A 23121-nucleotide genomic window follows, 5' to 3' on the forward strand; every position below is an offset into this window, starting at 1 on the left:
GGGGAATAGGGCCAGTGTAGCAGCAGAAGAGGGACATTTCCACGTACAGGCATAGCTTGGGCCCATGCAGGTACCACCTTTGTTTGTAGGAAGTGGGAGGAGTTGAAGGAGAAGTTGTTAAGGTTGAGGACAAGTTATTTAGTCAGTTTTTCATCCTGTGCTAATCATGGCAAATTCACAAGAATAGAGGAGAAACACAACTTTTATTCCATATGAGGTGAAAGTTTAAGGGGAGGTGATGGTCTAGTGGTACTATCAGGGAAGCAGGTGATGTTATGGGGACCTGGGCTTGAATCCATCAGGACAAATGGAATAATTTGAGTTCAATAATAGTCTGGAAATAGGAGTTTTATAGTGATCACAAAACCATTGTCAAGGAAAGACCCATCTTGTTCACTCATGCAACTTAGGGAAGCAAATAGAATCATACAATTTTTACAGTAAATAAGGAGGCCATTCACCCCATCATGTCTGTTCTGGCTCCTAAAAGAACTACACAGCTAGTCCCGCACTCCGTCCCTATATGTAGCCCTCAAACGTCACCACTTTCAAATATATGTCTAGTTCTCTTCTGAAACATCCAATGGAATCCACCTCCCACACTCTCCCAGGCAGCTCACTTCAAATTCTAACAACCCTGAGTGAAGAAATGTCTCCTCATCTGACTCCTAGCTGTCTTACTGACGATCTTGAAATTGTGACCACCAGTTACTGACATACCAACTCTGAAATAAATAGAGGGAGAGAAGTGGATGGAAGGTGGATAAAGGAGCATATAGGTGGCAAAGAGATGGGCAGGTCAAGGAGGTGGGAATGGAGCCAGTAAAGGTGACAAAATATCCTTTTTTATCCTATCAAAATTGTTCATAATTTTGAACATCTCAGTAAGGCCACCCCTTAATTTTCAATGCTCCAAGGAGTATAAGGGCAATTTCTCGAATCTTTCCTTGTGTTTTAGACTAGACCAACCTCCCTCCCACACTCAAATATACCAAGGAGATAGCCTCGACCCTAATTTTTATTCAAAGGCAAGTGTAAGGTGTTGGGTTGCAGATATAATGCGATTGGTTACTCTATTTAGTTTTAAGCAAAACATACTTTATTCTTATCCTACATTTAAAATACAAACAAAATAAAGAAGAAATGGGTGTCACTACACCTCAGTTGGAAAACCTGACAGAATAATAGATTATTTAATTACTAAACAGCAACTATTTCAACATAGTAACATCTCAAATACACCCATGGAAAAGACAAAAATCAGTAAAACATTGTCTCACATGCAATTCTGGCAGCAGAAAGAGAACCTAGACTTTTAGCTGTAATAGAGAAAATTGTAGCTGCTTCCCCACGGAGCTTCAAAAACCCAAACAACTGCTGGAAGCTGAACTAAAACCCTGGAATTGTGAGAGCCTGTCTATACTATTCATTAAGCTTCTACTGTTCCAACTTAAAAAAATCCGAGGCCTAACAAACATTTTAATTTGTTGGCTCGGAACAGACTGCTCGGCGTCTCTGTCTCAATCTCGCCATTAAAAAAAAGGACATATACATCTCTTAAAGGCATAGTATCATCACACTTGTATCTAAAGTCCTTCATTCTGATATCAATCTCGTAAACCTACTTTGAACGTTCTCCAGAGATGTAATATCCTTCTTTAAACAAGGTGCCCAGAACTGAACACATTGCTCCCAACATGACCAATGATTTTTTTTAGTGGTGTAGCATCACTTTTATACTCTATACCTTCAGTAATAAACCCTCATACACATGAACCCCACATTTTCTCTGCTCCTGTACTCCCTTCAAAGTTGGACCATTGAGCCTATGTTATTTCTCCTTGTTTGTTCTGCCAAAATGCATTACGACTAATTTCTCTGCTCTGAAATTCGTCTGCCAGCTGCCTGCCCATTTGGCCAGCTTGTCAATGCTCCACTGAAGTTGCTCAGCATCATCCTCACAATTCACTACTCTCTCCACCATGGTATCATCTGCAAATTTAGAGAATTTTACCTCAACACCCATCTCCAAAACATTTATATACATCAGAAAAAAAAAATTGGTTCCAACACCAATCCCTGGGGAACACCACTCCTAATGCAGCCCCAAACCAAGAAATGCCCATCTATACCTATCCTCAGCTTCCTAGCTATTAGCCAATTTCTAATCCATGCTGCAAGGGCCCATCAATGCCAAACATTTCTAATTTGCTAACCAACTTGCCCTGTGGCGCCATACAAAATGCTTTCAGAAAGTCCAAATAAAAAACATCCACAACACTACACTCATCTATTGCTTTTGTCACCTTGTCAAAGAAATCTGCCACCTTTACCCTGGCCTGGCCTACATATGACTCCGGACCTATAGCAATGTGATTGACTTTTAATTTGGGGAATTAGAGATGGGCAATAAATGCTGGCCCAACCAAAAACACCCACATCCCATGAATGAACAAAAAAAAAGTGCTGGTTGATTGGCAAGTGAATTCTGATTGGTAGAGACATTGCTTAATTTCTCCAAGGCAGTCTAACATAGACCTGTAGAAGGCAATTCCAGAGTGAAGAAATATACCGAGTGAAGGCATGGAAATGAAGGTGACTCCAAAGACTAATGAGACACTGCACACAAACCTTTCTTCCTAAAGTGAAAAAAATCTGTCAAATCATTGCCAAATGTGAGCACTATATAGTGAGGAAAGAGGCCAGTTGGCCTCTTGAGTCAACACTGACCCTCCAAAGAACATCACACTCAGACCAAGCCCCCCACCCTATCCCTGTGGCCCCATATGTACAATGGGTGAATCTACCCACGCTTTCCTGGACACAAGGCAATTTAACACAACCATTTCCACCTAACCTACACGTCTTAGAACTGTGGGAGGAAACTGAGGGAAACCTATGCAGATACGGAGAGAAAATGCAAACTACACACAGTCATCCAAGGCTGGAATCAAACCGAGGTCCCTGGTGCTGTGAGGTACTAGTGCTAACCACTGAGCCACCATGCCATCCACAATATACATACACTCCTCTAAAGATAGAGTTCTTTCCATTTGAATTTATGAGGGACTTGGGTGTGCATATGGCATAAATCAATTAAAAGGTTATGGCAGGTTAAAAGGGTTGCTCATAAAGCATGTAGCTTTCATGTGGTGGTATTCCCAATATTACCTCATTAATGTGAAAGGCCAGCACACCAGTGCAAAGTTAAGACTGAAGCATTTGCTACAGTCTTCAGCCAGAAGTGCTGAATGAATGGTTCATCACATCATCCTCCAGTGGTCCTCGGCATCGTAGATGCCAATCTTTGGCCAATTTGATTCACTCCAAATAATTAAGAAATTGTTAGAGGCAGTGGATACTGCAAAAGCTATGGGTCTTGACAATATTCCAGCAATATTACTGTTGACTAATGTTCCAAATTTGCCACACCCCTAGCCAGGCTGTTCCATTACAGTCACAATTCTCGCATTTACCCAACAATGTGGAAAATTGCCCAGGTATATTCTGTCAGGACAAATCCAATTCCAACAATTACTGCCCCAACATCTACTCTTGATTGTCAATAAAGTGATGGAAAGTATCATCAACAGTGCTTTAAACAGCATCTTCTGAATAATAACCAACTCACTGAAGGCTCATTTGGACTGATCAGCTACTGACCTCATTAGAACATTGATTCAAATGTGGACAAGAGAGCTGAATTCCAGAGGTTAAGTGAGAGTGACAGCCTTTGACATTAAGACCACATTTGACCAAGTGTGATATCTACAAGATGCACAGCAGGAATTCACCAAAGATCCTTCAACAGCACCTTTCAAATCCACAATCAATTCCACCTCATAGAGGTAGGCCAGCAGATACATGGGAACACCACTATCTCATAGTTCCCCTCTATGCCCTCTCACTATCCTGACTTGAAAATATATCACCATTCTTTCACTGTCGCTCGGTTAAATTTCTCAAGTTGCCTCCCTAATTGTATTGTAGGTCTACCTCTAGCAATCTGAATGGAAGCAGTTCAAGAAAGCAGCTCACCATCACCTTCTCAAGGACTACTAGAGACGGCCAATAAATGCTGAGCCAGCAAGTAGCATCCTTGTCTCTGAATAAAAAAAAATGTGCAAAGACACAAGGAGAAAATAGGACAGCGGTAGTAGCTGAAGTGTTCTTTTCAAAAGTCAGCATAGACATGATCAACTGATTGACTTCTTTCCATGTTGTAACCATTCTGTGATTCTGTGAATAATATGTTGGTTAGTGTTTGAACTTTTCAGGAAAAAATACAGGGTGAACTAACAACTCTCTGTCAGTTACGTTCGAGACACACATGAGAGGGAACATTTATTTGGTGCTGATCTTTACTAATGATTCATTCGAATACTTGAAGCAGCAATGGAAATAACGTGTTCTGAGAGTTTTTAAAATAAATAAATTAACCTGAAGTTCTGCAAGGAATTATTTTTATACAGACATCATTCTCACTTTGCAAGCTGTTGTTGACATGGATGCACTCTTTTTTTCTAGGAAGCAAAACGATTTCAAAATGTTGATAAATCATGGATAAAAATTATGCAGAGAGCTCATGAAATTCCAATCGTTGTCCAATGCTGTGTAGGTGATGACATTATGGGACAGCTTCTGCCTCACTTACAGGAACAACTGGAGGTCTGCCAGAAATCCCTAACAGGGTAAGAATTAGGTTATTGAATCACTGGGCTGGATCACTGTCCTGCTTCGAGTATGTAGGCATTAAAGCAAATTAAAGTCAGTAGGTGACCTGCTGTCTGTTCCTTCCCCATCAGAATTTTACCAGCAGCAGAAGTGGGTGACATTGTGCAGACCACATGCCAATTCCAGTGGAAACCCTTAATTGAAGTAATAAAACCCAAATAATGGCCTTAAACCAGTGGTGGCAAGAGAATCCCTTCTTAACTGACACCCTGGGCCAATCAGCAGGCCCAATCTTTCAGCCCCATGTTTAACAAGAATCTGTTCAGCTCTGCCCTAAAAATATTCAAGAATTCTGCTTTTATCATCACTTCAGGAATATAGTTCGAAAGATCCACAAATTTTAAAGTGTCATTCCTAGTTTTACAGTCTTTCATAAGAGGAAACATATTCTCCACACTTACCTTGTCAAGACAGTTCAAGATTTTAAAAGTTTCAACCAAGTCACCTGTTACCCTTCTGAAGACTAGCGGAGATAAGTATTGCCTGGTCAACCTTTTCTTATCGGGCAACTTGCCCAGCCTAGGTGTTAGTCTGGCAAACTGAACTTTTTTCAATGCGTATATATCTGAGATTAAATAAGATAACCAGTACTGTGCACAATATTGCAGATGCAGTTTCATCTGTGCCGTGTATAACTGAAATACAATTTCCGTTTTTTGAATTCACTTTCCGTCACGATAAACTATAACATTTTATTAGCTTTTTGAAATTACTTTGTCCATCCACATTCTAACCTTTTGTAATCCATCTGCATCTCAGAGCGTTGCAGTCTCTCACTGTTTGGACAATATATGTATTTTCTTTCTTCCTGCTGAAATGCACATCTTCACATGAAATGAAATACATCAGAAGCCAGGAATTTGTCAGCCTACATCGTAAATAATTTGTTCAGTATGGCTCCACTGCTTGAAGTTTTCCTGAGAACACCCCTCCCTTTCCTTAGAGAAGAGTGACCACAATAGGGTAAAATTCTTCATTAAGATGAAAATGACATGGTTGTTTTTTGAAACTAAGAACCTGAATTTAAATAAACACATTTACAATGGTATAAGGCATGAGTGAGCCGTTTTACACATCCCAGACCCTGATCTGACACATCCCCTCTTCCTCAAATACTCAACTCTCCATCCCTGGCACCAGACCCAACACCCATCTTCTTCTACTAGAACCGGATACACCCATCTTTCTAACTAGGCCCACACACCACCCCCGACAACAAAATGTGAGGCTGGATGAATACAGCAGGCCAAGCAGCATCTCAGGAGTGCTCCTGAGGAGTGCTTGGCCTGCTGTGTTCATCCAGCCTCACATTTTGTTGTCTTGGATTCTCCAGAATCTGCAGTTCCCATTATCTCTCTCCCACACACCACCCCCTTTCATTTGTGCCTACAGTTCATTTGCAGAAATGATTTGTCAGCACAAATAGAACGAAATGTATGCCGTGTGCAGCTCTGGTTACCCTGCTGTAGGAAGGAGATTATTAAATTGGAGGGGGTTCCATAAAGATTTACAAGGATGTTGCTGGGACTGAAGGGTTTGAGTTATAAGGATTAGCTGAGATTTTTTCCACTGGAGCATAGGATGTTGAGGGGTGACCTTATGGAGGTTTATAAAATAATAAAGGGCATAAATAAGTGAATAGCAAAGGTCTTTTTCTGACGGTAGGGGATTTCAAAACCAGAGGACATATTTTTAAGGTGAGAGGAAAGACTTTTAAAAGGACTTGAGGGGCAACATTTTCACAAAAAGGGTGGTTTGTATGTGGAATGAACTGCCAGAGGAAGTGGTGGATGCAGGTACAGTTATAACATACAAAAAAATTCTGTCAGATACATAAATAAGAAAAGTTTAAAGAGACATAAGCCAAATGCAGGCAAGTGGGACTAGTTTATTTGCGAAACTTGGTTGGCACGGACAAGTTGCACAGAAAGGGCTGTTTCTGTGCTATAGAACTCTGACTTCATAAGTCATAGGCATTGCAAAGGACTGTAAAGACTGGGACCGGAAAATTGAAGGGTACATGAAGCTTGGAAGAGTTTGTAGCATAGTTCTGTTCTTCAAGGATATCATGGATACAATATGCTGAGGTGGCATTAGTTTTGGAGATGACATTTTAACAAAGAAGAGAAACAGTAAAGGCAAGAACTTCTTGTTGTTCATTGTATTTAGGCCAGGGTGCAATGGCAGACATTTAAAATGTTTTTTTTCAGTGTGAGAAAAATTGAAACATTCCAACAAGAAAGAAAAATTCCAAGTGGTGGACCCCTAGTTGTGATTAACTAAAATGTTAAACATCATGTCAAATTTAAAGAAAAAGCATATAATTGTGCAAAGAAAGGTGGGAGTTCAGAAGGTTGGATTGTATATAAAGAATAGTGAAGTATGAGTAATAGATTCATGGTTGTGGCCAGGTTTGGTAGAGAGCAATGTTTCTATAGCTCCAATACTCTGTGAGCCACAACACAGAAATAAAATTGCTTTACCTAGTTATCAAAAAAGGTCAATTAAATACCACATATAAAAAGAATTAAGATTTTTTAAAAAATCTATCAACCAGATTAATAATACACAATCTTATTTGCTCATTATGAAAACAAGACAGGAAAAGAAAGAAAAGCACTGATTTTCATCAGAGATTGACTTTCTGAAAAACAGTACTGTGGCTAATGGATTAATCTTAAATATAAAAGAATAAAGCGTAGTATATTCTGCAGTTTGTTGCCACTGATGTTCTGGCATGGGTGATCAAATTTCTACTTGTGAAGTTTTGTAGTCTCAGCTTATTCAGAGAATACAATATTAATGTTTATTCAATTACTTTTCTCAAAGCTGTGGGAGATGCAGGGTTACAGGGAAAGAGTAGGGGGATGGGTCTAGGTGGGATGCTGTTCGGAGGATTGGCGTGGACTTGTTGAGCCGAATGGCCTGTTTCCACACTGTGGAGAAGCTATGGTTCTATGAATAAATAGATATCACTTCAAACTCAACAAGAAAGCTTCCTTTTCAAATGGGAGAGATCAGTTGAGCAGCTCATTCATAGCAACACAGCTTGTTCCTAGCAGGCATTCCCCCAGCTGAAGCAGAAATAAACAATAGTCAATATTCAAAAGCAGCCCCAGCAGCAGTCTACAGCACTGTGTCATGTAATTTCTGGCAAGTCTTGTTAAAGAAAAACTCCAACGTGCAAAATGAACTTTCAATGACATCTTTCAACGAAACAGGTTCAGGTATTTTTATTAACTTGAAATAAATCAATTCTGTGCAATCCCACAAAACTGAAGTCCTTCAAACAATATTAAAGCATCTTTGTAACTTATGAACAGGGAAAGCTAGCTAAATGTAAAAATAATATATAGTAAATCTTTCTATAGTTTCTAATAGGGAAATGGTTGATAAAGGTTGAATGTCAAACTTGTAACAAATGCATCTGATGAATTTAGGGGAGGAGATGGGGAGGAATTTAAGGAGAGGAGGGGGCCTTGGTGGTAGTATTACTGAACTGTTAATCCAGAAAACCAGTAATGTCTGGAGACACGGCATCAAATCCTGCCATCACAGATGATGGAATTTGAATTCAGTCAACACTTGGAATTAAGAATCTAATAGTAACCATGAATCACTTGTTGATTTTTGGAATAATCTGTCCAATTCAATAATATCCCTTAGGAAAAGGAATTGCTGTCCTTCCCTGGTCTGGTCTACATGTGACTCCAGACCCACAACAATGTGATTGATCCTTAACAGCCCTCTGGGCAATTGGAGATCAGCAATAAATGCTGGCCCAGCTGGTGATGCCCTCATTCCCATGAATGAATTGACTTTTTAAAAATTGAGAATGAGCGATAAATGTTGACTTAGCTGATGATGTGCACATCCCATGAAAGAGTAAATAAAACAATGGAACACATGAAATTGGATAAATTGAACACATTTAAATAAATCAGGAAATGGAAGCATCAAAACAAGGAAAATAGGAGCAGGATAGACCATTCGGCCCTCAAATCTGCACTGCCAATTAATTTAAGCATGGCTGATCACCCATCTCAGCACCTTGTTCTTGCCTTTGCCCCATACCCTTTGATCCCTTTAGACTAAGAACTATATCTACATTTTTCTCAAGTGTCTTCAGGATTTGGGCCTCAGCAGCTTCCTGTGGCAGAGAATTCTACAGGCTAACAACTCTCTGGGTGACAAATTCCTCCTCATCGCTATCCTAAAAGTCTTGGGTTGTATTCCTAAACTGTGACCCTGGTTTAGTTCGACAAGCTATTCTCTTATGTGAAACCTTATTGAAAGCCTTCTGAAAATCCAAATAAACCACACCACCGATGCACCCTTATCTACTTGACATTGTCTAAAAAATTCCAAAAGATTTGTCAAGCTTCCCTTTATAAATCCACGTTGACTCTGTCTGATCCTGAGTGCTCGGCCATCACATTGTTTGTAATGTTTTCTCTTTACCTCCTTTCTTAAATAGTGGAATTTCATTACCTACCCACCAATTCATAAGGACTATTCAGAGTCGATAAAATTTTGGAAGATGATTGCTAGTGCATCTGCTTTTTCTAGGGCCACTTCCTTAAGTACTCAGGAAGTACTGTTGGGCCCAGAGGATTTATTTGACTTTAATCCCATTAGATCCCCCAACACCATTTCCTTAATGTTATTAATTCTTTCCAAAATGCATGATAAAGTGAGCTTCACAAGAGCTATTGGAAGAGTGAGGTACAGCCTGAGTGAATATGTTTTGCTGGAAATTTAGTGCATCTTGGGAATTCAGTGCACATAGGAAGTGGTGCTTTTTGTTTATTTTTGGTTCATAGTTTGTAAGGTCTTTTTTAGGGTTAATGGTTTGCAAGCCTACATTCTTCAGCTTCAACTGAACAGAGAAAGGGAGTCAGCAGTACAATAAATTAAGGCCCGGAGTCAGGGACCCAGCATTTCAACTTCAACAAAGCAGACAGAGGGATAGGCTAGATCTAAAAGCTAAAGTTCTTAATTGGAGGAAAGAAATTTTAGCGGTATCAGGCAATAACTTTCAAAAGTTGATTGGGGTAGATGTTTGCAGGTAAAGGGATGACTGGAAAATGGGAAGCCTTCAAAAATGAGATAACCAGAGCCAGAGACAGTATGTTCTAGTTAGGGTGAAGGGCAAGGCTGGTAGGTGTAGGGAATGCTGGTTGTCTAGAGATAGTGAGGTTTGGTCAAAAACAAAGAAGGCAGCAAATCACAGGTATTGACAGCAGAGATCAAGTGAATCTTTAGAAAAGTACAAGGCAATGGGAGTATACTTAAGAGAAAATTCAGGGGGTCAAAAAAGGGGACATGAGATAATCTAGGCAAAAAGGGTTAAGTAAAATCTAAAGGGATTTTATAAATACACTAGGCATAACTGGGTAACTACGGCGAGAATAGGGCCCCTTAAAGATCAGCAGGGCTGCCACTGCGTGGAACCGCAGTAGATGAGGGAGATACTAAATGAGTATTTTGCATCAGCATTTACTATGGAGAAGAATATGAAAGATGTAGAAGTGGGGAAATAAATAGTGACATCTTGACAATGGAATCACAGATAGACAGGGTAGGGAAGAAGACATTTGGGATGTTTGCCTTTATTGGACAATGCATTGAGCATAGGAGTTGGGAAGTCATGTTGCAGTTGTACAGAACATTGTTTAAGCCGCTTTCAGAAGGATGTTGTGAAACTTGTAAGGGCTCAAAAAAGATTTACAAGGATATTGCCAGGGTTGTAGAGTTTAACCTATAAGGAAAGACTGAATAGGCTGGGGCTATTTGCCCTGGAGTGTTGAAAGCTGAGGGGTGACCTTATAGAGATTTGTAAAATCAAGCAGGGCATGAATAGGGTAAATAAACAAGGTCTTTTCCCTGATAATGGGAACTGCAGATGCTGGAGATTCCAAGATAATAAAATGTGAGGCTGGATGAACACAGCAGGCCAAGCAGCATCTCAGGAGCACAAAAGCTGACGTTTCGGGCCTAGACCCTTCATCAGAGAGGGGGATGGGGGGAGGGAACTGGAATAAATAGGGAGAGAGGGGGAGGCGGACCGAAGATGGAGAGTAAAGAAGATAGGTGGAGAGGGTGTAGGTGGGGAGGTAGGGAGGGGATAGGTCAGTCCAGGGAAGACGGACAGGTCAAGGAGGTGGGATGAGGTTAGTAGGTAGCTGGGGGTGCGGCTTGGGGTGGGAGGAAGGGATGGGTGAGAGGAAGAACCGGTTAGGGAGGCAGAGACAGGTTGGACTGGTTTTGGGATGCAGTGGGTGGGGGGGAAGAGCTGGGCTGGTTGTGTGGTGCAGTGGGGGGAGGGGATGAACTGGGCTGGTTTAGGGATGCAGTGGGGGAAGGGGAGATTTTGAAACTGGTGAAGTCCACATTGATACCATATGGCTGCAGGGTTCCCAGGCGGAATATGAGTTGCTGTTCCTGCAACCTTCGGGTGGCATCATTGTGGCAGTGCAGGAGGCCCATGATGGACATGTCATCAAGAGAATGGGAGGGGGAGTGGAAATGGTTTGCGACTGGGAGGTGCAGTTGTTTGTTGCGAACTGAGCGGAGGTGTTCTGCAAAGCGGTCCCCAAGCCTCCGCTTGGTTTCCCCAATGTAGAGAGGGAAACCAAGCGGAGGCTTGGGGACCGCTTTGCAGAACACCTCCGCTCAGTTCGCAACAAACAACTGCACCTCCCAGTCGCAAACCATTTCCACTCCCCCTCCCATTCTCTTGATGACATGTCCATCATGGGCCTCCTGCACTGCCACAATGATGCCACCCGAAGGTTGCAGGAACAGCAACTCATATTCCGCCTGGGAACCCTGCAGCCATATGGTATCAATGTGGACTTCACCAGTTTCAAAATCTCCCCTTCCCCCACTGCATCCCTAAACCAGCCCAGTTCATCCCCGCCCCCCACTGCACCACACAACCAGCCCAGCTCTTCCCCCCCACCCACTGCATCCCAAAACCAGTCCAACCTGTCTCTGCCTCCCTAACCTGTTCTTCCTCTCACCCATCCCTTCCTCCCACCCCAAGCCGCACCCCCAGCTACCTACTAACCTCATCCCACCTCCTTGACCTGTCCGTCTTCCCTGGACTGACCTATCCCCTCCCTACCTCCCCACCTACACCCTCTCCACCTATCTTCTTTACTCTCCATCTTCGGTCCGCCTCCCCCTCTCTCCCTATTTATTCCAGTTCCCTCCCCCCATCCCCCTCTCTGATGAAGGGTCTAGGCCCGAAACGTCAGCTTTTGTGCTCCTGAGATGCTGCTTGGCCTGCTGTGTTCATCCAGCCTCACATTTTATTATCAAGGTCTTTTCCCTGAAGTGGGGGTGTCAAAAACCAGAGGATGTAAGTTTAAGATAATAAAGTGTGGAGCTGGATGAACACAGCAGGCCCAGCAGCATCTCAGGAGCACAAAAGCTGACGTTTCGGGCCTAGACCCTTCATCAGAGAGGGGGATGGGGTGAGGGCTCTGGAATATATAGGGAGAGAGGGGGAGGCAGACCGAAGATGGACAGAAAAGAAGATAGGTGGAGAGGAGAGTATAGGTGGGGAGGTAGGGAGGGGATAGGTCAGTCCAGGGAAGACGGACAGGTCAAGGAGGTGGGATGAGGTTAGTCGGTAGGAGATGGGGGTGCAGCTTGAGGTGGGAGGAAGGGATGGGTGAGAGGAAGAACAGGTTAGGGAGGCAGAGACAGGTTGGACTGGTTTTGGGATGCAGTGGGTGGAGGGGAAGAGCTGGGCTGGTTGTGTGGTGCAGTGGGGGGAGGGGACGAACTGGGCTGGTTTTGGGATGCAGTTGGGGAAGGGGAGATTTTGAAACTGGTGAAGTCCACATTGATACCATATGGCTGCAGGGTTCCCAGGCGGAATATGAGTTGCTGTTCCTGCAACCTTCGGGTGGCATCATTGTGGCACTGCAGGAGGCCCATGATGGACATGTCATCTAAAGAATGGGAGGGGGAGTGGAAATGGTTTGCGACTGGGAGGTGCAGTTGTTTGTTGCGAACCGAGTGGAGGTGTTCTGCAAAGCGTCCCCAAGCCTCCGCTTGGTTTCCCCAATGTAGAGGAAGCCACACCGGGTACAATGGATGCAGTATACCACAGTGGCAGATGCGCAGGTGAACCTCTGCTTAATGTGGAATGTCATCTTGGGGCCTGGGATGGGGGTGAGGGAGGAGGTGTGGGGGCAAGTGTAGCATTTCCTGCGGTTGCAGGGGAAGGTGCCGGGTGTGGTGGGGTTGGAGGGCAGTGTGGAGCGAACCAGGGAGTCACGGAGAGAGTGGTCTCTCCGGAAAGCAGACAGGGGTGGGGATGGAAAAATGTCTTGGGTGGTGGGGTCGGATTGTAGATGGCGGAAGTTTAAGGTGAGATGGGAAAAATTTAGAAGGGACCTGAGGAGCAGCTTTTTCATGCAGACAGTGGTGCATTAATGGAATAAGCAGCCAGAGGAAGTGTTGGAGGCTGGTACAATTACAGCATTTAAAAGGCATCTGGATGAGGAAATGAATACGAGTATTTAGAGGGATATGAGCCAAATACTGGCAAATGGGACTCAAACAGGTTAGGATATCTGGTTAACATGGACAAGTTGGACCAAAGGGTCTGTTTCTGTGCCATACATCTCTATGACGCCATGAGTCTAATATTCTGGGATATAAGGTCTTTGGGTAAGACTGGAAAGGAAGAGTGTTCCAATATTGATCAAGGAATCTATTATAGCAGTAAGGAGGGATGACTATTGAGAATGCTCCTCAAATGAGGCCATTTTGATAGAACTTAAAAACCAACAAAACAATCGCATTGCTGGGAGTGTACTATAGCCTTCCTAACATCGTCGGGGATTTCAACTTCCCCAACATTAACTGGAGTGATCATAACATCATAGGTTTAAAGGGAGCAGAATTCTTAAAATGCATCCAGGAGAGTTTCTTCAGCCAGTACTCGGATGGCCTGCAAGAGAGGGAGCAGCCATGGACTTCATTTTAGGTAGTGAAGTGGGCAAGTGGTTGAAATATTTAGTGGGGGAACATCTTGCAGACAGCAATCATAACTGTTAGATTCAAGATTGTTATGGAAGAAGACAAGGATGGGCCTGAAAGCAAAGCAAAGTTCTTAACTTGGGGAAGGCTCATTTTAATACAATCAGATATAGCTTGGCCTAAGAGGATTTGGAGCACATTCTTTCATGCCTCAGTACAATGGGATGCACTCCTGAAGGACATATACAGAGTACAGGGCCACATGTTCCAAAAAAGAAAAAGGATGGAACTATCAGACCCTGTGATTTCTGGATATCAAGGGAAAGACAACACTGGATTAAGATTAAAGGGAGACTTATGGCAGATACTAATAGCTCAAAGCAGCAGAACCCCCAGAGGTGTATAGAATTTTTAGAAATTGAAGGCAGTACAAAAACTAAAAAGAGACGTGAAAATCCTCAGTTATTTTACTGGGTACTTTAAGAATAAAAGGAGATTGAGGGTAAGGGGAGAACCTAATAAGAACCACAGTAGTAATTTGTGCATTGAACCTGAGGATGCAGGTGGGGTTCTAAATGAACACTGAGTCGGTGCTCACTGGTGAGAGGGATGATGCAGATATATAAATCAGAGAAGGTCTGTGTTATAATTAAAGAAATTAGTACAGACAGAGGAGATTCCGAGTGTTCTAGTAGGATTAAAATTACATAAATCTCCAGGGTTGGATGAAATGTATCCCAGGTTGTTGAGTGAGGCAAGAGAAGAAATAGCAAGGACTGTGGCAATAATTTTCAATACCTCTGTGGTCAAGGAAAAGTGCCAGAGGACTGGAGGACAGCCAGTGTAGGAGTGCAGGCTTCACCTTTTTAATCTTGTTACACTAACAATAAAGATCTGTATCCCAAACATCTCTAAATGCCTCCTCCATACCTCTCAGTATGCTAATTTGGACCACCTTAGAAACCCTACCCCTGTACTCAGGATCAGGTTAACTACGACAGCACTTTCTCTCCGTGCCTTCTTGTGGGAGGATAACTTCTTCAGTAACAAGGGAGAAAAACAGTTCTCCTGATCATGATGGTGGCCAAGGGAGTCATCATAGAACCATGATGTCAGCCATGGTTGTTTCTCAGGTCAGTCCTGACCACATGCACTTCCTGTTTCTCATTCCTCAAAGCAATGGCAAGCCCAGTTATAGCTGTCCTTTGCATTTTTAAATTACTCTGTCACATGACAGCATCTCCAAATTTGTCCAATGCTGTGTGATGTGGGAGCTGGCTGATCCCATTGTGAAGGGCAGCGACCACATGCCTAACCTGAAGAAGTTACCCTCCTCCCTCCGGACCAACCTCAGGGAATCTCTCTCCCATTGCAACTCTCTTGTACCTATCCCCTCCCTACCTCCCCACCCACACCTTCTCCACCTATCTTCTTTACTCTCCATCTTCGGTCCGCCTCCCCCTCTCTCCCTATTTGTTCCAGTTCCCTCCCCCCATCCCCCTCTCTGATGAAGGGTCTAGGCCCGAAACGTCAGCTTTTGTGCTCCTGAGATGCTGCTTGGCCTGCTGTGTTCATCCAGCCTCACATTTTATTATCTTGGAATCTCCAGCATCTGCAGTTCCCATTATCTCTCATATACTCTGCAGCAGGTGTTGGTTGCTGGAAGAAATCCAGATCAGAGCAAATGATCTGGAATCTGAGCTTCAAACTCTGCGGCACATCTGGGAGGGGGAGAGTTACCTGGACACTTTGTTTCAGGAGGCAGTCACACCCGGTAGATTAAGTAATTCAAATTCAAAAAGTGTTCAGGGACGACAGGGCGTGGCTGTAAGTGAGGCAGGTAGGGGGATTCCAAGTTCAGGAGTGCAGGAGCCTCAGCCCTTGACCTTGAGCAACAGGTATGATATTCTTGCTCCCTGTACGGATGAGAAAAAGGACTGTGGACAGGATGAGCCAGCTGACCACGGCACCGTGGTGCAGAAGGCCATTCAAGTGGGGGGAGCAAAAAGACAGGTAGTTGTTACAGGAGATTCTATAATTAGGGGGACAGATAGTATCCTATGCAAGCCGGATCGGGAGTCCCGCAGAGCGTGTTGCCTGCCCGGTGCCAGGGTGCGGGACATCTCTGACCAGGTTGAAAGGATATTGGAGCGGGAGGAGGAGGATCCAGTTGTTGTGGTCCACGTTGGGACTAACAACATCGGCAAAGCTAGGGTAGAGGATCTGTTCAGGGATTATCAAGCACGAGGAAAGAAATTGAAGTACAGGTCCTCGAGGGTCATCATCTCCGGATTACTGCCTGATCCACGTGCCAATTGGCATAGGGAAAAGAAAGTTAGGGAAGTAAACACGTGGCTAAGGGATTGGTGTGGGAAAGAGGGATTCCATTTCATGGGGCATTGGCGTCAGTTTTGGAACTGGGGGGATCTGTACCGATGGGACGGTCTCCACCTGAACCGATTTGGAACCAGTGTTCTAGCGAAAAGGATAAATAGGGTGGTCAGTAGGACTTTATACTTCTGAGTTGGGGGGGTGGTTATGGAGTTAAATGGAAAGATAAGCAACGGGATAGCATGTGTACAGGTGGGTTTAAGCTTAAGGCAGACAAGGAATACAGCAAAAAGGAAGGATAGCTGAAGACATCTTGGGATTTCCAACCTCTCTAATAATGATAAGAAAGTTAGCATTAAGGCACTTTATCTAAATGCTCGTAGTATTTGCAACAAAGTAGATGAATTAACAGCACAAATCCTCTTGAATGATTATGATGTGGTAGGCATCACAGAGACATGGTTGCAGGGAGTTCAAGACTGGCAGTTAAACATCCAAGGATTCACAACATATCGAAAAGACGGGGAGGTAGGCAGAGGGGGTGGGGTTGCCTTATTAGTTAAGAATGAAATTAAATCTATGGCACTGAATGACATAGGGTCAGAGGATGTGGAGTCTGTGTGGGTGGAATTGAGGAACCACAAAGGCAAAAAAACCATAATGGGATTTATGTACAGACCTCTTAACAGTGATCAGGACCAGGGCGCAAGATGCACCAGGAAAGAGATAGGGCATGTCAGAAAGATAAGGTCACTGTGATCATGGGGGACTTCAGTACGCAGGTGGACTGGGTGAATAATGTTGCCGATGGATCCAAAGAAAGGGAATTCATGGAATGTTTGCCGGATGGCTTTTTGGAACAGCTTGTGATGGAGCCCACAAGGGAGCAGGCTATTCTGGACTTCGTGCTATGTAATGAGCCAGACTTTAGAAAAGGTCTTAAAGTAAGGGAACACTCAGGAGGCAGTGATCATAATATGGTAGAGTTCAGTCTGCAGTTTGAAAGAGAGAAGGCAAAACCGGATGTAATGGTGTTACAGTTAAATAAAGGTAATTACAGGGGCATGAGAGAGGAATTGAAGAAAATCGACTGAAAGCAGAGCCGAGCGGGGAAGACAGTAGAGCAATAATGGCAGGAGTTTCTCGGTGTAATTGAGGACACAGTACAGAGGTTCATCCCAAAGAGAAGAAAGATTATCCGGGGTGGGATTAGACAGCCATGGCTGACAAAGGAAGCCAGGAAATGTATCAAAGAAAAAGAGACAGCCTATAAAGTGGCCAAGAGCACTGGGAAATCAGAAGATTGGGAAGGCTACAAAAACAAACAGAGGATAACAAAGAGAGCAATAAGGAAGGAGAGGATCAAATATGAAGGTAGACAGGCCAGTAATATTAGAAATGATAGTCGAAGTTTCTTTCAATACATAAGAAACAAATGAGAGACAAAAGTAGATATTGGGTCGCTCGAAATTGATGCTGGAAGGCTAGTGATGGGAGATAAGGAAATAGCTGAAGAACTTCATAAGTACTTTGCGTCAGTCTTCACAGTGGAAGACATGAGTAGTATGCCAACAATTAGGGAGAGCCGGGGGCCGGGTTGAGTATGGTAGGCATTACAAAAGAGAAAGTGCGAGAAAAGCTGAAAGGTCTAAAAATTGATAAATCTCCTGGCCCCGATGGGCTACATCCTAGAGGCCTGAGGGAGGTGGTTGAGGAAATAGCGGAGGCTTTGGTTGTGATCTTTCAAAAGTCACGGAGTCAGGGAAAGTCCCAGATGACTGGAAAATTGCTGTTGTAACCCCCTTGTTTAATAAAGGATCAAGGCAAAAGATGGAAAATTATAGGCTGATTAACCGAACCTAGGTTGTTGGTTAAATTCTAGAATCCATTGCTAAGGACGAGATTTCTAAATTCCTGGAAGTACAGGGTCAGATTTAAACACGTCAGCATGGATTTAGTAAGGGGAGGTCATGCCTGACAAACCTGTTAGAATTCTTTGAAGAAGTAACAAGTAGGTTAGACCAGGGAAACCCAGTGGTTGTTATCTATCTAGACTTCCAAAAGGCCTTTGATAAGGTGTCTCACGGGAGGCTGCTCAGCAAGGTGAGGGCCCACGGTGTTCGAGGTGTGCTACTGGCTCGGATTGGGGATTGGCTGTTTGACAGAAGGCAGACAGTTGGCTGGACACGTGGCTGCAGGGATGATGCAGGAGGGAGGGCTTCAGGTACATAGACAATTGGGACTCAATCTGGGGAAGGTGGGACCTCTACAAAGAGGACGGTCTCCACTTGAACCAGAGGGGCACTAATATCCTGGGTGGGAATTTTGCTGGACATGGTCAGGACCTCACTGTCACAGGAGTGTGCTGGCAGACAGCAAGCTGGATTGAAGTGTGTCTACTTTAATGCCTGGAGTATCCGGAATAAGGTAGGTGAGCTTGCAGCTTGGATAGGTACCTGGGACTTCGATGTTGTGGCCATTTCGGAGACATGGATACAGCAGGGTCAGGAATGGATGTTGCAGGTTTCAGGGTTTGGTTCTTTCATTAAGGTCAGGGAAGGTGTTAAAAGAGGGGGAGGTGTGGCTTTGTTGGTCAAGGACAGTATAACGGTGGCTGAAAGAACCTTTGATGAGGACTCGTCTACTGAGGTGGTATGAGCTAAGGTTGCCGAGGAAGGTTTATCGACTGAGTCAGTATGGGTGGAAGTTAGGAACAGCAAGGGAGCAGTCACCTCACTGGGGGTTTTCTACAGACCCCCAAATAGCAGTAGGGAGATCGAAGAACTCATAGGCCGGCAGATTGTTGGAAAGTGCGAACGTAGCAGGGTTGTTGTTATGGGTGACTTCAACTTTCCCAATATAGATTGGAATCTCCTTAGTGCAGTTGGTTTGGATGGAGCCGTTTTTGTCAGGTGTGTTCAGGAGGGTTTCCTCACTCAGTATATGGACAGACCAACGAGGGGGGAGGCCACTTTGGATTTGGTGCTCGGCTATGAGCCAGGACAGGTGTCAGATCTCGCGGTGGGAGAACACTTTGGCGACAGTGGCCACAACAGCCTCACATTTACCATAGCCATGGAGAGGGAAAGGAGCAGTTACCAGGCGAAGATATTTAACTGGGGTAAAGGAAACTATGACGCTATCAGATAGGAGTTGGGAAGTTCAGATTGGGAGCAATTGTTCCACAGAAAGGGCATAGAAGACATGTGGAGGCTGTTTAAGGAGCCGTTGTTGCGAGTGATGTATACATTTGTTCCTCTGAGACAGGTAAGAAGGGGTAGGATTAAGGACCCTTGGATGACGGGTACAGAGGTGCTTCTTGTCAAAAAGGAAAAGGCAGCATACATAAGGTGGAGGAAGCAAGGGTCTAGCACAGCTTTAGAGGATTTCAGGCTTGCTCGGAAGGAGCTCAAAAGTGGACTGAGGAGGGCCAGGAGGGGGCATGAAAAAGGCTTGGCAGGAAGGATTAGGGAGAACCCGAAGGCATTTTACTCATACGTGAGGAATAAGAGAATGATCAGGGAGAAGGTAGGGCCGATCAGGGTAGCATAGGGAACTTGTGCGTGGAGTCTGAGCAGATGGGGGAAGCCCAAAATGAGTTTTTTGCTTCGGTTTTCACGAAGGAAAGGGACCTTGTTGTGAATGAGAACTTTGAGGAGCAGGGAAACAAGCTTGAACAGATCAAGATTGAGGAAGTTGATGTTCTGGAAATTTTGGCAAACATTAAGATTGATAAGTCCCCAGGCCCAGACCAGATTTATCCTAGGTTACTCCAGGAAGTGAGAAAGGAGGTTGCTAAGCCGCTGGCGAAGATCTTTGCTTCCTCACTCTCCACGGGAGTCGTACCGGAAGATTGGAGGGAGGCAAATGTTGTTCCTCTTTTCTAGAAAGGGAATAGGGAAATCCCTGGAAATTACAGATCAGTCAGTCTTACGTCTGTGGTCAGAAAGGTTTTGGAAAGAATTATGAGGGAGAGGATTTATGACTATTTGGAAAAGCATAGCGTGATTAAAGGGAGTCAGCATGGCTTTGTGAGGGGCAGGTCATGCCTTACAAATCTTATTGAGTTCTTTGAGGAAGTCATGAGATCATGAGACAGGTTTACGAGGGTCAAGCAGTGGATGCGGTGTACGTGGATTTCACCAAGGCATTTGATAATGTTCCCCACGGCAGGCTCATTCATAAAGTCAGGAGGTATGGGATACAGGGTGATTTGGCTGTCTGGATTCAGAATTGGTTGGCTGACAGGAGGCAGAGAGTGGTTGTAGATGGTAAGCATTCTGCCTGGAGGTCAGTGCTGAGCGGTCTCCCGCAGGGCTCTGTTCTTGGGCCTCCGCTCTTTGTAGTTTTTATAAATGACTTGGATGAGGAGGTTGAGGGGTGGGTTAGTATGTTTGCTGATGACACAAAGGTTGGAGGTGCCGTTGATAGTATCGAGGGCTATTGCAGGCTTCAGCGAGACTTGACATAATGCAGACCTGGGCTGAGAAATGGCAGGTGGAGTTCAACCTGGATAAATGCGAAGTGATGCATTTTGGAAGGTCGAACTTAAATGCTGAATATAAGATTAAAGGCAGGATTCTCGGCAGTATGGAAGAACAATGGGATCTTGGTGTTCAAGTGCATAGCTCCCTCAAAGTTGCCCCCCAGGTGGATAAGGTTGTTAAGAAAGCATATGGTGTTTTAGCTTTAATTAACAGGCGGATCGAGTTTAAGAGCCGCAAGGTTATGGTGCAGCTCTACAAAACCCTGGTGAGACCACATTTGGAATATTGTGTCCAGTTCTGGTCGCCCTATTATACGAAAGATGTGGAGGCTTTGGAGAGGGTGCAAAGGAGGTTTACCAGGATGCTGCCTGGACTGGAGGGCTTGTTTTATGAGGAGAGGTTGACTGAGCTCGGACATTTCTCTCTGGAGAGAAGGAGGAAGAGAGATGACCTGATCAAGGTGTACAAGGTAATGAGAGGCATGGATAGAGTCGATAGCCAGAGACTTTTCCCCAGGGCAGGATTGACTGCCACGAGGGGTCATAGTTTTAAGGTGTTAGGAGGAAGGTATAGAGGAGATGTCAGAGGGAGGTTCTTCACCCAGAGAGTTGTGAGTGCATGGAATAGTTTACCAGTGGTAGTCGTGGAAGCGGAGTCATTAGTGACATTTAAGCGACTGCTGGACATGCACATGGACAGCTGTGAATTGAGGGGAATGTAGGTTAGGTTATTTTATTTTTGGATTAGGATTATTCCACAGCACAACATTGTGGGCCAAAGGGCCTGTACTGTGCTGTACTTTTCTATGTTCTATTTCTATTCCTATTGTCTATAAAAGGCTGTTTTTTGGAATGGCAACCGGTGACGTCTGGTGTCCCGCAGGGTTCAGTTTTGGGGCCACAGCTGTTCACCTTATATATTAATGATCTGGATGAAGGGACTGGGGACATTCTGGCGAAGTTTGCCGATGATACGAAGATAGGTGGACAGGCAAGTGGTACTGAGGAGGTCGGGAGGCTGCATACAGATTTAGACAGTTTAGGAGATTCGTCCAGGAAATGGCTGATGAAATTCAACGTGAGCAAATGCGAGGTCTTGCACTTTGGAAAAAAGAACACAGGCATTTACTATTTTCTAAACAGTGAGAAAATTCGTAAAGCAGAAGTACAAAGGGATCTGGGAGTGTTGGTCCAGGATTCTTTAAAAGTTAACTTGCAGGTAGAGCCCCTGATTAAGAAAGCGAATGTAATGTTGTCGTTTATGTCAAGACCGTTGGAATATAAAAGCAGTGATGTGCTTCTGAGACTTTATAAAGCTCTAGTTAGGCCCTATTTAGAATACTGTGTCTAATTTTGGGCCCCACACCTCAGGAAGGGCATACTGGCCCTGGAGCGTATCCAGTGGAGATCCACACGGATGATGTCTGGAATGGTAGGTTTAACGTATGATGAACGGCTACGGATCCTGGGATTGTACTCAGAGTTTAGAAGGTTGAGGGGAGATCTAATAGAAACTTACAAGATACTGTATGTCTTAGAAAGGGAGCACGCTGGGAAGTTGTTTCCTTTAGACAGTGAGACTAGGACCCGTGGGCACACAGTCTTAGAAATAGAGGGGGTAAATTGAAAACAGAAATGAGGAGACATTTCTTCAGCCAGAGAGTGGGGGCTTGTCGAATTCATTGCCACGGAGTGCAGTGGAGGCCGGGACGTTAGATGCCGTCAAGGCAGAGATCGATAAATTCTTGATCTCACCAGGATTTAAGGGCTACGGGGGGAGTCCAGGGAAGTGGAGTTGAAATGCCCATCAGCCATGATTTGAATGGCAGAGTGGACTCAATGGGCCGAATGGCCTTACTTCCACTCCTATATCTTACAGTCTTACTACTGGAACAAGCTTCAAAATCTCCCCTCCCCCCACTGCATTCCAAAACCAACCCAGCTCGTCCCCACCTCCCTAACCTGTTCTTCCTCTCACCTATCCCCTCCTCCCAACTCAAGTCACACCTCCATTTCCTACCTTCTAACCTGATCCCACCCCCTTGACCTGTCCGTCCTCCCCGGACTGACCTGTATCTTCCCTATCTCCCCACCTACACTCACCTCTATAGGCTCCATTCCCACCCCTTTAACTTGTCTGTCTCCACTCCACCTTCAGTCCGCCTCCCCCTCTCTCCCTATTTATTTCAGAACTCTCTCCCCATCCCCCTATCTGATGAAGGGTCTAGGTCAGCTGTTGTGCTCCTAAGATGCTGCTTGGCCTGCTGTGTTCATCTCGCTCCACACTGTTATCGAAAATCTTGTTCCAGGTTAATTAGGGCCTTTCCCTCTAAAATAATATATCACATCACTGTTGTTAGAAGAATAATATATTGACAACGCCTATTAGTTGTAAGTAATAATTGTCATTTAAGCAACCAAATAAGATTTATCAATTTATTTCCTGATTTCCTTTTAATCCAGTCGTCACTACAGTGTTAGAAATGACAGTTGGTGGGCTGGCTCACTTTTTCTATGAGATGCGGAAAATCAGGGGCAGTTCAAACATCTCTGACAATGATGCATGCAGG

At 44.3% G+C, this 23121-nt stretch overlaps 1 protein-coding gene across 1 annotated transcript in view; it reads left to right on the forward strand.

Annotated features, from left to right (window-relative positions):
* Positions 1–23121, forward strand: part of LOC125452339 (dynein axonemal heavy chain 8-like) — a 1009221-nt gene that overhangs the window by 628587 nt on the left and 357513 nt on the right. The window contains exon 53 of the mRNA XM_059645685.1: positions 4528–4691. Coding sequence (XP_059501668.1) covers positions 4528–4691 — 164 coding nt within the window. The remainder of the gene's footprint in view (positions 1–4527; positions 4692–23121) is intronic.

The sequence above is a fragment of the Stegostoma tigrinum genome, chromosome 4 (assembly GCF_030684315.1).
Source record: "Stegostoma tigrinum isolate sSteTig4 chromosome 4, sSteTig4.hap1, whole genome shotgun sequence".
In the NCBI taxonomy this organism is placed as follows: Eukaryota; Metazoa; Chordata; class Chondrichthyes; order Orectolobiformes; family Stegostomatidae; genus Stegostoma; species Stegostoma tigrinum.